General features: G+C 39.4%; 1 protein-coding gene across 1 annotated transcript in view; it reads left to right on the forward strand.

The window, feature by feature from the left end:
* glu (structural maintenance of chromosomes 4-like protein gluon) overlaps positions 1-17,260 on the forward strand; it is a 185,020-nt gene that overhangs the window by 99,411 nt on the left and 68,349 nt on the right. Inside the window, exons 14-15 of the mRNA XM_067159498.2 lie at positions 2,142-2,374; positions 4,035-4,161. Of these exons, the coding sequence (XP_067015599.2) occupies positions 2,142-2,374; positions 4,035-4,161 (360 nt within the window). The remainder of the gene's footprint in view (positions 1-2,141; positions 2,375-4,034; positions 4,162-17,260) is intronic.

Here is a 17,260-nt window from a genome sequence, read left to right on the forward strand (position 1 = left end):
TAATGATGTTAATCACAATTTTAGATTTCTATAACCATGTTCTTTAACGATGAGCATTGCTAATATAACATTGTTCTGTCCTCATAGTAATGAATTGGCAATGGTATTGATTGTTGTTTGTTTTTATAAGTTGCAAAGCTATGTGGTCATTAACCCCTATTGATCAGGAAGATAATGTCTGGTATCTAGATGAGAAGAAAAAATGAAGGGTTGTTAATATTGATGCTTTCATAGCCTGTAATTGTACTCAGTATTATCATGTCAAAATGAAGGAATGATCAACTTGAAGAATGAGAGCAAAAGAGCAGGATTGATGTTTAGGCTGTGAATGTCCTAATATCGCCGAGCTGGAAGAAAAGAAAATGATGGGATGAGCTACAATTGCACAAACCCCTCATCAGCAGTAATGTTACATTTTTTTATATAAATGTACTGGGAGGACCGCAAAGCCCGAACAATCCCTTCAAAGAGACCTGAACGACGGACTGACTAAAGTGATCCTATGTGGTCATAAAAGAAGAAGAAGAAGAAGAAGAAATGTACATTCATTTCATTGTTTTATTTATGTAACGAACAGATAGTTAGAAAATATTGTTTAAATACATCAAACATTCTAAATAAAGCTTTTTAATCCTTTATCTATCAATTATATTGGCTGAAAAATTCCTACATTAAGGATGAAACTTACCATAAAATAAGCGATTTGTAAATATTTACTTATTTATTTTACATTTTATGGCCTACATTGGATCGCTCTAGTCAGCTATACAAAGGATTTCTTGATTTCCTATCAGTGCAATATTTTTTTCATTTTGAGAGATGCTGTCTTCCTTTGTTCTGTTGAAAATACCCTCCCCTTAGACATTTTATTGATCTTGGTCTGTAGCCTTGTGTGTGTCTTGAAGTATCGTAATTTTTTCTGTTTTGTTTTTGAGATCTTTTATTGTTATTTGTAGTTCTTGAACGGGTTAAGTCACAATAAATGGCCACATTGTTCACTGTGGAATCAGATTTAATTTGCCAGCCAGTAGTTCGAGCATACCTCTCACACAAAAACATGCCTAAAATACTAACCAACTTCTTCTGCTTTCTGATACGTTTCTGCTTAGGCAGGTTGTTCAAGTAACTAATGAATGTAATTCACTCAAATTTTGTATTCATGCCATTGAAAGTTGACTTACCCATACTTCATTCCTTGAATTACTGCTGGCTGCAGTACAAATGTTTCATTTGAAAAAATTTCAAAGAGTGGATCTGTTACTCTAAAAACATTGCAAATTTGGGGCGGTGGGTGGAAACCCTATTTGTTGTTGTTATTTCTGAAATACTGCTGTATCCACGAGATGGATATATATCAAGATTAGCGTCTTCATTGGAAATTGGACACAACCAGCATATGAATGATAGCAGACTGCCTAAACAACTTCTCTACACTGAGATTGGTCATGACAAAAGGCCTCAAGGTACTCCTTTGAAATGTTATAAATACCAGCTTAAGAAGACTATATGCATAACACCAACATAAATGCTTACACCTAGGTAACAACTGCACAAAACCATGTTCTTTGTCGCAAAGCTACTGCAGAAGGTGTTTCACTGTTTGAGCAGACATGTCACAGACAAGAAACTGAAACCCATGAAAAGCAGAAACTCTGTCATTTTCAACAGCGTTCTCCACCCACCTTTAGATGTGGCCTGTGTGGCCACATGTTTCTTGCAAAGATTGGCTTGATCAGTCATCAGCGACATCTCCACAGAGCCAATAGACTTTAAGAAGTATTTCAGGACAAAAACATATTCTTGGAAACAAGTAGCAGCACAGTGTGTATTATAAAAGAATTTATATTGCAAAGAGAATCTGATTTTCGAAGGTAAGCAAGTCATTGTGAGCTGAGCTCATAATTTGATGCATGTGCCAAAACACCATGCGCGACCTCAGCTCGTCAAAAGGGTTAAAGAAATTAAAATGAAGAGGCTAGAGTGGGCTGGATATGTACTTCATGGCAGTCACAATAGAGTGATTAAGATATCTAGTAACTTTGCTAGAACGATCCCGAAAATTTGGAAGACCAAATCTGAGGTGGGTGGGAATGTGTGTGTCAGGAAGTTGAAGGGGACAAGCATTAATTTTCTGTTTACAGGTACAATGTCTGGTGGTGGTCGTGTCCAGAGGAGAGGAGGTATGGGGCAGCAGGTTGTTGCTACAGCATCTCCGCAGAGCAAGGGAAACCTGGAAGCGAAACTTACAAAGTTAGATGCGGCTGCTGTGAGTTTGCGGGAGCAACGTAACAAGTTGGAACGCGAAGTGGAGACCTTGTCTTCTGAACTGAACACCATGCAGATGGAGCTGAACCGGGCCAAGGCTGATGTTCAGGTAGAGTGTGCAACCGAACCATCCATTTTCTGGTTTATTCATCTTTATGTAATGTTCTGATGGTTTTTTTAAATTTTATTTATGTACAGTAAACCTTCTTCCAATCCCATCTGGTTTTTAGATATATTTTGACCCTTCTGCATTTTTTTTTTTTTTTTTTTTTTTTTTTTTTCCCCTCTGGAAACATCTTGGAGCATGAGAATATAGAATTTTTTAATACAGGGTAATTCATATAAAAGTCATGCTTTTCATTCTAAAATACATTTACTTGTACAAGAATTGTGCTAGCATTAATGTGTAGCATCTTAAGTTTAGAGTATCTTTGGGAGATTAGCCTACCTTTATATGTATTAAGTTCTGCCAGGCTGAGTGGCTCAGATGGTTGAGGCGCTGGTCTTCTGACCCCAACTTGGGGGGTTCGATCCGGCCTCAGTCTGGTGGTATTTGAAGGTGCTCAAATACATATATATACATACACATATTACTCATTCGGGAAAAATATTTCAGGTTCCCTATGGGAATCTACATCTAGATCATCTGATCGCCAGGCAGGCATCAATTTTTGATAATGATACAAAGTCTCTCATAGTGCATTGGCACTGCCAGTGGCTCCATGTAGCGTACGCAGTGGCCCCCACGGTATGCACTAGCTGTGCGTCTTGGTGGGTGTGCTATGTACCAGGTGATGAGTCCAACTTGGCACACTGGGGCGAAATGCTGGCAACCAAGAATGAGTTAGCTGGAAAATTTATAATGTCCAATAACATTATAAATTTCCTCATGTGGGGAAAAATATTTCAGGTTCCCTGTGAGGAATTTACATCTAGATCATCACATCAGTCTAGTCAATTCTAGAGACTAGTCTTCAGATTTGGAGTCTTTTTTAGTAGTTTGGTGAGAGAATGTCAAAGATAGGGACTAGTGACTTTTCTAGAGATTTTAGGAGCCATTTGGAGACAATTCTGGCAAATTTTAATTTATTACTTGTTAAAAATAACGCTGTGCTTCACGTAAACACGCGGGATTACATTGCATAAAATCAGCTTCATGGTCTGTATCGCACTTCAATAGATTCACAATTAAGTATTTATTATTTTCTACCTAGTCGGTACAATGATTGCTTAGGGCAATTCAATGGTTAAAAGTGGTACATGTTTCGTGTATTATCAACATCTTCAGCCACATAACACTGTTTAGATGAAAAATATATAAATTGACAAAGTAATGCTTAAGAAGAAGTGTTCTTAAAATTAACATAAGATTGACAACATTAAAACAAACAAAAAACTCAAGAGAAAACTCTTAAGCAATTAACAAAATATTGGAAACATATTAGAATCTATGAATGAATGAATAAAATGATGAGTAACTTGAGTGACTATTTCAAACAATTCACCATTGTTTCCACATTGAGGTTTATTTTCAAGGTCAAGTCTCAACACAGCATCAACTTTTTTTAAAATCAGCATGAGCAGTTTCAAAGAGGAATTATTTGAAAAGTGAACTTGATACTAAATCCCATATTCTGTTTATAAGGAGGGAAAAACCACTGAAAATGTCCATAAATTGAGAGAATCATAATTTTTTTTCTTGGCACTTTTGTCTAGTACTTCAGCAATTTGCTTGGTTCTAAGAGGGTTTTTGTTTTTTTTGTTTACAGACCATGGAAGGTCAGGTGCCCATCCTGCAGCAACAGGTCAAGCAGCAACAGGAGAAGGTGAAACAAACCACTTCAGACCCTGCTCAGGTGAAAAAACTGACAGCAACCAGAGACACGGCAAAAAAAGGTAAAGGGCTGTGTGCCTCTCGTCCTCTGTTGTACAATGATAGAATATGGGATTTCAGGTATAGAATTGGATAGAAATGAAATGTACACATATAGAGAGATCACAAGCGTGTAAGACAAGCACAATGGCAGGTGGTATGGCCAGGAGTAGCATCGGAGACAAATTTACCATCTTCATACTTCAGTGAAAGGCTCTGTCATTCCCAGTTCTGTTAGCTCAATTTTTCTCTGTACAAAATAACAGACCTGTTTTTGACTTCCAGGTCTGTCACACAGGTTAGAAAGGGGTATACGTGTTGTTAATGGCAGGCTATGCTGGAAGCCTACATTTTGGAGCGTTTCAGTGAGTATGATACGAAAAAGAGGATTTCCAAGACTAAAGTGATGTCTATAGGAAAGAAACTGAAGAGGATTTTGATGTCGGGTGAGGACATGTGAAACTGGAACAGGTCTTAGGATGAGTATTATCTCAGAATGGTACGAGGGGCGTTCAATATATAATGCAACGCATTTTATTTCTCGGCCAGTTTTTTTTTTTTTTTTTAACATTGTAATTTTGTTTGGGTCATCTTTGAATATTCCCGCTTTGTCTCGTACAGTTTCATTAATTTGTGATAGGTGGCAGCGCTATACCTAGCCTTCAAAATGGCGTCTGTATCGGATGTGTGTATCAAACAGAGAACAGTTATTGAGTTTCCTCTGGCGGAAGACCAGGGCATCACAGATATTCATAGGCGCTTGTAGAATGTTTATGGAGACCTGGCTGTGGACAAAAGCACGGTGAGCCTTCTCCATGACAATACAAGACACCACACAAGTCTGCACACCCAACAGGAGCTCACAAAACTTTAATGGACTGTTCTTCCTCATCCACCCTACTGCCCGGATCTTGCACCTTCTGACTTCCATCTGTTTGGCCCAATGAAGAATGCACTATGTAAATGATGGGGAAGTTACTGAAGCAGCACGACGTCGGCTCCGACATCGGCTTGTCGAGTGGCACCATGCAAGCAAACGCCCTCACGTCACGGTGGCGTAAGGCTGTAGCACTGAACGGAGATTATGTTGAAAAATTGGGTATTGTAGCAAAAGGATTGGGGAATAACGTCCAACGCCGCCCCCCATAGCGTAACAGCCCTAAAGGGCCTTGGCCTACCAAGCGACCGCTGCTCAGCCCGAAGGCCTGCAGATTACGAAGTGTTGTGTGGTCAACACGACGAATCCTCTTGGCCGTTATTCTTGGCTTTCTAGACCGGGGCCGCCATCTCACTGTCAGATAGCTCCTCAACTGTAATCACGTAGACTGAGTGGACCTCGAACCAGCCCTAAGATCCAGGTAAAAATCCCTGGCCTGGCCGGGAATCGAACCCGGGGCTTCAGGGTAAGAGGCAGGCACGCTATCCCTACACCACGGGTCCAGCAGGGAATAGCATGGTGTATTTGAATCCTCAATTAAACTAATGTGGTTTTGAAAAAAAAAAAGTGTGTTGCATTATTTATTGAACTCCCTTCATAGCATAGCAAGTGAAATTGAACCAAGATGCAGCAAAGTTAAGGCACTGAGCTCACTGTCGCAAACAACGGTACTGTGTGAGAAGGAAGTGAGTTCTTGGACAAAACTGTCATTACATCAGTCTGTTTTCAAATCAAGTTGCTGCCGGGCTGGGTGGCTCAGACGATGGAGATGCGGGCCTACTGACCCCAACTTGGCAGGTTCGATCCTGGCTCAGTCCGATGGTATTCAAAGGTGCTCAAATACGTCGGCCTCATGTCGGTAGATTTACCGGGACTAAATTCTGGCACCTAGGCATCTCCGTAAACGTAATCAGTAGGTCGTAAAGCAGAAAACAATATTAAACAACTTGTTGTTTGGGAGTGAAATCTGGGTGGAATCGATAATACTTGTACATAACAGGCAAAAAAGAAATCTTTATTCATACATTAGAATTAATAAGCATGAAAGTTGTGAGAATGAGTTCTGGTACCAGCAGGTGGGAACAATGGCAGGATCGTACTCGGAACCCTCTTAGGAATAAACTTGATGGATGAAGCTGTATGTATAATCCAGCTTCGGTGATGGGGTCATGTGGAGTGAATGGAGAAGGATAGGTTACGTAGGAGAATAATGGACCCGGCCATGGAGGGTAAGGGAAGTAGAGTGGGACCAAGGCGATGATGGTAAGTCTCAGTTTTTAATGATGTAATGATCATCATCATTGTACAGTTCCACTTTCCCGGGTACCACTACTTCCTGTCCATATACAACTTGTCATGGAGAACATCATCCGCTGTCCATCCTCTGGTAACTAGATCAACCTTGATGATATCCATCCATCGAGTTTTAGGTCCTCGTGCAGGTCTTTTCCCCTCCAGCTGTCTTTCCAAATTTATTCTAGTTGTTCTTGCAGCCTCCATCCTGATCACATGCCTGTACCACCGTATTCTGGCTGTGTTGATTCGGTCCAGTAGGAATGTCTTCATTCCGGCTTCTTTCCTCACCTCCTCATTTCTTAACTTGTCCATCTTGGTCTTCTGGATGGTGGATCTAAAAAATTTCATCTCTGATGCTTGCAGTCTTGATGAGTCTCCTTTTTTGTGAGGGTGCATGCTTCAATACTGTAGGTCAATATTGGTATGAAATAGCTGTTAAACATCAGTTTGGGCAGTTTTGGAAACATTTCATCCCATAAAAGTGTTCTTACTTGTTGGTAGAATTCTGATCCCTTTTGCATTCTGTAATTTCCTTTCTGACCAAATTATCACTGGAGATTACACTTCCAAAGTCCTTCAGGCACATTTCTTTTCCTCAGGCACTCCCATATCTTATCTGTTATAACACTATCATAGGCCTTTTCTATATACAGGAATACAGTGACCAGGTTCTTGCCTTTCTCCCAGTACTTTTCCATCAGCATGTGGATGCTAAAAATTAGATCCATTATTGATCTTTTACTTTTGAATCCATATTGCTTCTCCTCTGGAATATTTAGCCCATGTGACGGTAGTGTTATTCCTCTATAGTTGGTGGGTTTCAGTCTACTGCCTTTCTTAAACAGGGAAATTATAACACCATTGCTCCAATCTGCAGGTATTTTCTTGTCTATTCATATGGCATTTAGTACTCTGTACAGCCTTTAGTGATGTGATAAGGGGTGTGAAACTAAACAAGGCCACAGGGCTAGTTGGAAATGAGTGTGGATGCATTAAGATAATTCACAAAGGCTAGCAGGCCTAATGCTGAAGGGTGTATGTCATGTAAGATTATACTCTTAGGATACAATCTTACTCTTTCTCCCCTGTTAATACTAAGCGTAGAGATTTATAGTTACTTTTTAACTTTATCAGCTGTGTGGAATTGGGTGACGGACATTCATCCTGGTTCAAGACCGAAAGTGGAGTCCAGCAAGGCAGTGCACTATCCCCATTATTGTTTATCACAATCATGGATGACATAATGAACAACATCAAGAAAACCTCTGGTGAACTAAATGCAACAGCCTTTGCTGATGATATGATCTGCAGAGATACTGAGGAAGAAGTACAGTGGAGACTTAATGAATGGAAGGTTAAGTTCCAGGAGTTCAATCTAAGGTTAAGCGAACTCAAAACAGTAGTGATGGCAATAAACAGAAAGGGACGAACAGCGAACAGTATGCTAGGAAACCATCCACTAGAAAGTGGGGAAAGCTTTACATACCTCAGCAGTGTAATATCTCGAGATACACTAGCCACAAAGGAGGTGGCGAATAGGGTGCAGAAGAGCGTTCACTTTTACCAGCAAGTACACACACTCCTCTGGGATCCCAAGTACCAACAAAATCAAAGCTGGTGATGTTCAATCTACTTCATACCAATCTTAACCTATGGTATTGAAACCTGCACCTTCACTAAGAAAGACTCATCAAGGTTGCAGGCATCCGAGATTAAGTTCCTTAGGTCCACAATTCAAAAAAACAACTTGGACAATTTGAGGAATAATGTGGTTAGGAAGGAAGCTGGGATTGTTACGTCATTGTTAGATCGGATCAGCATGTCCAGACTGAGGTGGTTTGGGCATGTAATGAGGATGGAGCAAACAAGAACAACATATGTTAAATTGGAGCGACATTTGGCAGAGAAGACCAAGAACCCACTGGATGGACATCGTAAAGATGGTCATTACAGATCGGGGAAGGACACTGCAGGACGTCATTAACAACAGAATGTATCTTAATAAGACAGAATGGAAGAGGCTCGCCAACAATAACCGGGAAACTGGAACTGAAAAATGATGATGATGAGAAGCAAGAAAATGTAGAACTCCTCTGAAAAGAAAAGCAATGTTACCTCCTCTGTAAAGATCAATTCAGTTGAAATGGAAGGAAATTTTGTTATTAACCTAACCTAACTTATCCTTGTCTTATCTTGCCACGACTTTTGTACGATTTATGTATTCTTATTGACTTACGGCATATGAACATGTAATATATTACAGTGTAGTTTCACTTCGGTCCAACAAGTAATAGCAAATTTCACAAAGGGAGCTGAATTATTTACACCAGGCAAACACCGAAGAATACGCTTATAGTAATGCATGTATCAAAATAGAGGTAGAACTGCATAACATTAAGTTGAGAGAGGGTGTTTATTTGCTTAATTCCTCATTGAGCTTGAAAACAGAATTATGGATGTATCAATTGATTATTTACTTGGATAAGGGAACGTCTATCATTGATATTTACATTGTGGTTAGTTTGTTGATGGTTATCTCTCGTGATTTCAGTATGTTACTAGTCAAGTTGGCAGCAGTGATGAGCCGTTCAAAAATGAGAGAATAGGGCGGTGATATTATGCTTTTTAATGTATAGTCTTATGTGACGAGTACTATAACAGTATTTATTGAAGATGTATGTATGAAAGGGGTATTCTTTAGAAATCTTCATTCTTGATAGGGTACGTGTAGGATTAAAAAAGAACCAGTTAACTCTTTCACTCCAATTTTTTGAGTGAGAAAATAATCATGCAGCATTAGCTATTTGAAGATGAGAACCTGATGACCTGTAGAAATGACTACGGATTGTTTTTCACTATTCTGTCCTGTATAGAGGCCTGGGAGTTCTCAGTCTATTTATGATACATCACGAAGCACTAATCCACATGCAGGGCAACTCGAAATTGAAGACATTCGAAAGGCTAATGTTTGCGATGACTACATGCAGCACAAACTAGGTATCACCTTGATGGAACAGATTTCTTTTGAGTTGATGCAATTTTAGTTGGATATGAGCCCTTGTTTACCCTGAAGTCTCAGATGTGTGCCCCCAGAACTAGGATGACAAGTTATGCATGAATTTCTTACACCTCAGTTTTGGGGGCCATTGCTTAGTATACAGTGGCGTGGTAATATTGAGGGGCCCAAAATAGGAAATATCCGACTTTTTTGTTAATATAAGCTTGTGTTGAAAAACCAAAACCAAGATGTGAAAAATATAATTATTCTTTTAAATGTTCCAAACTGTTTTTTTAAAACATGAGAGGAAAGATGAGAGAGATTTGTGTTCATTGTATTCTTCACTAGCTTTGAAATTTCTCCAAAAGGATCTTCTGTCTGTAAGAAAAAAAGGTACATAACAGTAATTGTAGAAATTATTGTGTTGTGTTAGAGAAATATTAACGAATCAAAATTTATATCATCAACATATGCATATTTGTTAGCAAGTAGACCGAAATGTGTATTTTCTTTGTTACTCTTAAGTATTCCATGGCATAAACATTGGTCAATACAAAATGAGCTGGATTCTATCTTTGCTCTAATTAGCAACTTCTACAACAAGCTTTGAACTCTTTGATAGTGAGAAATAACATGCTGAAGCTAGGAAAGCACAAGGACGGAACCTTGGGTAGAGGAAAGATTCCTTTGGGCTTAAATAATAAAATGGAATGGGAACAACCAGGTAGAGAAATGCTTATTAAAGGTGGAAAACTAAAATTATATTCAAGGATAAATATGAGGGCAGGGCCCTGTTCCACAAGCTTTGCAAAGTCTCTCTGTTCCAATTTCTTCGCAAAGTGAAAAGTCTTTGCGAATGAGTGATCCAATCAAGTTAATTCCATGGGCAAACTTTATAGACCTAATACTCTATGATTTTAATGTTTTATTATTCGCAGCGAACTTGACGGTATAATTGTCTTACAGTACTGTTAGTTTCAAAGTTTTTATCATGGGAAAGAAAGGTTCTGAACAGGAAACTGGCTGTGTTGGAAGTTGTCCTTTTCGGCAACTTTAAAAATAACCTCAATATTAACGAGAGTACTGCCAACACATCCACACACAGAAGGAAATTTACCCCTCATTAGAAAACCCGTCGTTATATTAAGTGGATTATCAGGCCAACGTGTTTTAGGAAATATTACATTTACTATAACTTCTACGACTTTGGTAACAGTTCTGCAAATAATTGATTTTGATGTCCCATGCATTGCTGCTACACCGTGCAGCTGGGTACCATTTACTAACCAATGTAAGCATATAAGAATTTGTTCTTTCTCAGAAAGGGATCGAATTTCTTTTGTTGCGTTCTTCAATAAATGACCGATAAGTTTAAGAATATAGTCAGCCCGTGTTGGGGTAATACGAAATCACTCGCGAAATTCCATCGATGTGAGGTTATGAAAATTAATTCTGTCTCTGTACGTTCTCTTGTTGGATTTTTCATCACTGTCCCCACTTGATGCTAACAAAAGCTCTCATCGTAACGTGTTTATATCGCTAAACCAAATTCTACACCGAGAAACTTGTGTGCATACTTTTTAATTAACAGATGAAAAAGGAATCGTCTCTTTGCAAGATCTCTGAAAACTTTTCACTTCATTTCTTTGCACTTTGCATTTCTGTACCAATGGAGGAACATAACAGGCTTGAAAAGTGAAAAGATTTCTAACTTTTCACTGTGCAAGCTAAATCTGAAAAGTGATGGTGAGACAAAATCTGAACTGAAAAGTGCAAAGTTGCAAAGTTTGTTCGTGGAACAGGCCCCAGGTCAGGGTGAGAAGAGGAAGCAACAGAAAATAAGAGATGAGGATAAACCTTAAAATGCTAATGAACAAGGACAGTCTCCACATTTGATTGCACTGTTCCTATCTTCCTCTATAAGTATGATTTGATTTGTCCTTTCTTTTTATTATTACTGCAGGGCAGAATGGCTCAGGCGGTTGAGGCGCTGGCCTTCTCACCCCAACTTGGTAGGTTTGATCCTGGCTCAGTGCAGTGGTATTTAAAGGTGCTCAAATACGTCAGCTTCGTGGTGGTAGATTTACTGGCACGTGAAGGAATTCCTGCGGTCTAAATTCCGGCACCTTGGGGTCTCCTAAAACACTAAAACTAGTTAGTGGGACGTAAAGCAAATATTATTATTTATTCGCTGGGGCCATCGAAGACCACGTTAAGCCTTGTTACATTTACAGTGAACTTGGCTTTCTTTTGAGCCCACAATTCCCTCATTCTTTCTGAGTGGGCCTGTTTGCGTTACTCTGTCCAAGGGACACTGTGTCTTATTTTCAATTGTTTGTTTCGATTTAGCCCTTTCTTCACTATCTTATTTTGGAAAAGACCTCTGTCAAAGGGGTCTTCTGGTTTGATGTGCATCACTTGAAGGTCTTCTTTGGTGTTTCTAAACCAAAGCATCGTGGTTTTAGGTTTTGAATCAAATAGGTGAACGATCTGTTTGGTCAACCTGTTTCTGTCCAATATACTTATATTGCTGTGGTCTCATTTTCCCTGTGTTTGTCGGGTGTATTCATCTTTATATATATATATATTTTTTTTTTTTTTTTCGTCTTCTTGTTTTCCTATGTTTATTCGGCTTTGTACCTATCTTACACTTCCTTCTGCTCCCTGTTTCCACATTGACCTGTCATTGCATGGAAAAGAAATAAGAACAATGACTGTCACCACAGATTTTCTGTCTTGATGTAGCAAGTGTATGATACAAATAACTCAGCAAGCTCTCAGCATCTTGTTGACTGTCTTTCCCATGAGTACTTCACAAGCAGATCTATTGTATAAACATATTCTTGCTGGATGTTATTTATGTTCGAGTTTTCATCATGTTATGTCATCTACTTTACCAAGCTCGATAGCTGCAGTCGCTTAAGTGCGGCCAGTATCCAGTATTCGAGAGACAATAGGTTCGAACCCCACTCTCGGCAGCCCTGAAGATGGTTTTCCGTGGTTTCCCATTTTCACACCAGGCAAATGCTGGGGCTGTACCTTAATTAAGGCACCGGCCGCTTACTTCTAACTCCTACCCTTCCCTGTCCCATCGTCGCCATAAGACCTATCTGTGTCAGTGCAACGTAAAGCCACTAGCAAAAAAAAAGAGTACAGTAGGTGTTCTAATTTATTTGGGTTGGTTTGTTTTACGTGTTATTGACGATTACTTCATAGGAGACTTAGGAAAGTTGGGCAGTATGTACTGTAGATTCAAAATGAGTGTGAGTACAGATATATATGCACTGATAATTTAGAAATAAAATGCAGAAGAAATTGTTGGTATCTTTATTCATTATACTTCTGTGTTGTTTTCTTTAATGGGTGACATTTATGCTGCTGGGTCTGTTGGGATTTAAATGTCCCTGTCAGCAAACACTGTAATTCCAGCCGGGCAGCCCTCTTAAATGGGGAACAGCAAAGGGTTAACCCACGTTTATGAAATCAGGCATTAGAGGGTAAAGACAGATCTCGTCGCTGTGTTTATCCTATAATGTGTTCCTTTGTATATATGCTTGATTTGCACTTGCCCCTTTTCATAACATAAAGACCTGCTGAATTTTTTTGCTCCTTTTGTGTTTGTCTTCTGTTCCTAGTCTTTCACCACCTGTACTCATCTTTACCATTTTTGTCTCTTCCCTTTTCCTGTGTTTATCCAGCTTTCTTCTTATCCTGCACTTCCTACATGAAGACTGAAGATTTGTCAAGATGGCTCCTCAATGAGTGTTGATGCCCGCCCTCCTGATGTACCTGGGAAGCAGAAATGAGTTCCGTCGGGCGCTGAGAAGAACAGGGATTGGTGAGGAGAGAGACGATCTATTTGAAGACGGCAGTGTCCTTGTCCTCTTGTGTTTTCTGTATCTCCCTCTTCCAGCACTGACCCGTTTTTGTGTTAATCCTGTTGTATGTTCCTTTCCACTCTAACCTCTCCTTGTGTGTACCCTGTTGGGTGTTCCTGTTCATGTTCCTTTCTAGACATTCCGTAATTTACTTTTCATTGTATTTATCGTTTATGTTCCTATCCCATTTTGTAGTTTTCCTCCATCTTATGTCAAACTTAAGTTAAATTTGTATAGCAGAATTGATTTCACAGTATCCAAAATATTGTCAGCCAAGTGTGATCTTCTTTGAATACAAACTACTGGAAAATATTAAAGTAACTTCGGTAGTGATTGCTGTTTTAATAGGGAAAACAGGGAAATTATCCCCCTCCCCCAATAGCAGTAACCCTAGGACAGGGATGGCAAACCTGTGACACGCGTCCATTAGGTGACACGCGAAGATGACTTCTGTGGCACGTTAGACAACATACTAACATACAGTAGAAGTCCGTTATAGCGAGAATTCATAACAGCAAAGAATTCATTCGCTATAACGGATTGTCGTTATATCCGATTTGTGTATAAAAGACGGAAAACCCTTCATCCACTTTAAAATTGGTATGAAATGGCAATCAGTTTGTTCAAAACTTGCGTTTTCGCAGATGATATCCACACTACGGCTTACTTGTTTGTTATTTTTCGTAATCCGATACTACGTGAAAGTGTATGTTTAATTTCATTCTGAAAAAAATCTAGTTCCGTATTTCTCCGAATCCAAGATGAACCTCACTTTTTCCTTCAAAAAATTTAAATCTGGCTCAAAAGGAAGTTTGTAAAATCGTACAGGCCTACGCACGTTTAGACTATTTTTAGACGCCGAACATTGACTTTCGTCACGCCGTATTTCATTCTTTTTTGCGGCTGCATAATTATTCTTTATTTCCGCAGGTTTAAGGGCCATTAACTTAACATTGGCATCATAATACCAAAGAGAACTCATTGAAAATTTTCCGGCAATACCTATTTCATACGTCTCTACATTACAACGATCCATCAGGAAATTATTCTTGCTGTCTATAAAACTGTTACTTTTACGCAGCGTCAGATATAACCGGCTACCGCTACATGCACGTCTCGTTTGTCGGGTGGGGCCAAATTCAATGGCTAGCGATGTATAGGCCTAATCGCGAATGTTGAAAGTCAACGAACGAGTTTATTGCGCCACGGTATGGCCAACCGCCCTTGCGTTTTTGTGCACATACCTCACAATTTCATCATCGACTTCTTTAAAGCGTCCTTGTTGTGGACCACTAAATGCATTTTTTGTACAGTACGCATTTTTTTTTTTTTTTTAGCTCTTTGTCTTCACGCTAACGCCAAATATTGGCTTTAGTTAGGCCTATGCCGTATTTTCTTGCGGCTGCACAATTATTCTACATTTCCGAGTGTTTAATAATCATTAACTTAAAATTGGCATTATAATATCGACTAGAACCCGTTGAAAATTTGCCGGCAATACCTTTTCCACGTATCTTTACAATACGACTATCCATCACGAAAATATTCCTGCTGTCTTTAAACCTTAATTTTACTAAGCATCAAGTACAATAGACGCGTTATGACTCTGCCACTGAGTAGCCATGGCTTTTCTAAGAATTTGAAGGGTCGCATGTTTTGATGCCATTCTGCAGATTTGAGAAACACACAGGCACTGCACACTGTACAACCGGTAGCGATGTGTAGTAAAGAAGCGGTTGTCAATGAGTTCTGTGCGCTTGTGAAAAGAAGCAGCGTGGTTATCACGGTAGTTACCAGTTGTATCCATTATCTTACTGTAAGGCCGCGAATGCAACAACTCTTTGAGTTTTCGCATGAGATTCTGAGGGGAAAAAAAGTCTTGGATTCGGAGAAATACGGCATCACTCCAGAGATTTCTGTGGCAAACACCTCAGCTTTCTTCTTCAAACAGCGTCACCTAACGTAACCGTATATGTAGCCTATCATGAAAACATATTTGATTCATGTAGAGAAATAACCTCCTCGCGAAAAATTTACATGTAAATAGCCGTAACTAGACGCGAGAAGATATGAAATATCCTGTGAAATCAGTGATGCACTCTGCCATATCTTGAGGTGTATGTTGTTACGCAATTTCCGTATATAACATTACAATTAAGATATCGTTTATTCACTCTTTATTTTTGCGAGTTAACAACTGCTATCGGCCACGTTATTTACGCATTTATTACGAAAACATGTTATCCTCTTTCATTTCGAATTTTCTTTAGAGAACAGCAGTCGATAGGTATTACTAATCAACTCCAATATCGCCTTTGAATGTCAACGAGAGAGCTCGCAAATGCACAAAGTGAGAAAACTATACCGTACCAAAGATGATCGATCGCATTTTGTTGCAAACGTTTCCGTTTTCTTATTCAAACAGCGTCACGTATCCTATCTTAACCGTACTATACGTATGATGAAAACACACTTCAAGCGCCGGTAGATAAATTATACCTTTCTCGCTATAAATTTTCATAATAGCCTTTCCGTAATTTAACCAGACGCGACAAAATACAAACTAACCTATGAAATCAATTAAGCACTCTGCCATATCTCGACGTGTATCCCATTCTTACTTAATTGCAGTATTTAGCCTCAAAATTAACCGGTCGTTTAGTCAGCCTTAATTTTTAACGAGTTAACCGTTATCGGACATATTTACGCATTTATTACGAAAATATTTTCTCTTTCATTTCGAATTTTCTTTACGGAACAGCTGTCGACGGATATTGCTAATCGACTCCGACATCGCCTTCGAATGTCGACGAGATAAATCGCTAGTGCACATAGCGAGGAAACGATGCCGAAGGTAATCGATCGCATGCAGTATCATCGCCGGGGTGCATAAATATCGGTAACGGAAAAATCGCCGCGCTTAAACGCTCGTAATAACGGATGCGCCAGTGATAGGGCTCTCGCTGTAACCGAAGGACGATACACAGGTTAATATAGGAATTTTGAAGGGACAGAAAAAAGTCGTCGCTATAATGGAGTTCTCGTTATAAGCCGTACTCGCTATACCGGACTTCTACTGTATTTGAATGCTTTTAACACATTAATGACGTGCTACGTAAATTAACATTTTTTTCACATTGCTTCATTCTTGTGTGATTTTATCCTCTTCACCGTTTATTAATCGAAATATTTCGTGTTGTTTACAAACTAAAGTGTTTGTTGATAGGAATTTAGATAGATATATTCTTTCCTTGACAATGCTTTCGACATTGGAAGTGTCGTTTTATAACACTCAGTACTGCGTGACCGAGTTTGTCAGGTATCAGCATAGCGCGCCGTAGCAAAGACAGCTTGAACGATGATGAAATATTTGGAGAATTTCATGCTGATAGTTTATCTGATGTCCGTAGTGATTGCAAAAGTGTAAGTATTAGTGATTGTGAAGATGTGTGTCCGTCAACATCAAAATGTACGCGCGGAAGTGAAAGTGCGACATTCAGTTCAGATGAGTCTGTTGGTAATACCAACATAAATGGTCCGTTATTGGACATTATAAATTTTCCAGCTAACTCATTCCTGGTTGTCAGCGTTTCGCTCCCGTGTGCTAGGCTGGGCTCATCAGTTGGTACCTAGCACACCTACCAAGACGCATGGCTAGTGCATACCGTGGAGGCTACTGCGTAGGCTAATTGTAGCCACCGGCAGTGCCAATGCACTATGACAGACTTTGTCTCATTACCAAAGATTGATGCCTGCTTGGCCATCAGATGATATAGATGTTGATTCCCATAGGGAACCTGATGGCGACAATAAGACGAGTGAAGTTGCCAGGGATAGTAGTGACAGTGGTAACTGTTCTCACCGAGTTTCAATAATAAAAAGTTACATGTATTCATATTTCATCCTACTTCTCGTGCTAGATGTGCTTCTGTTGCCGGTCCACAGGAAAGAATGGAGTAGCGCGCGCCCGGGCAACAATGTGTTAACATATAATAGGTCGAAAATCCAGCAAC

The sequence above is a fragment of the Anabrus simplex genome, chromosome X (assembly GCF_040414725.1).
Source record: "Anabrus simplex isolate iqAnaSimp1 chromosome X, ASM4041472v1, whole genome shotgun sequence".
Taxonomy (NCBI): Eukaryota; Metazoa; Arthropoda; class Insecta; order Orthoptera; family Tettigoniidae; genus Anabrus; species Anabrus simplex.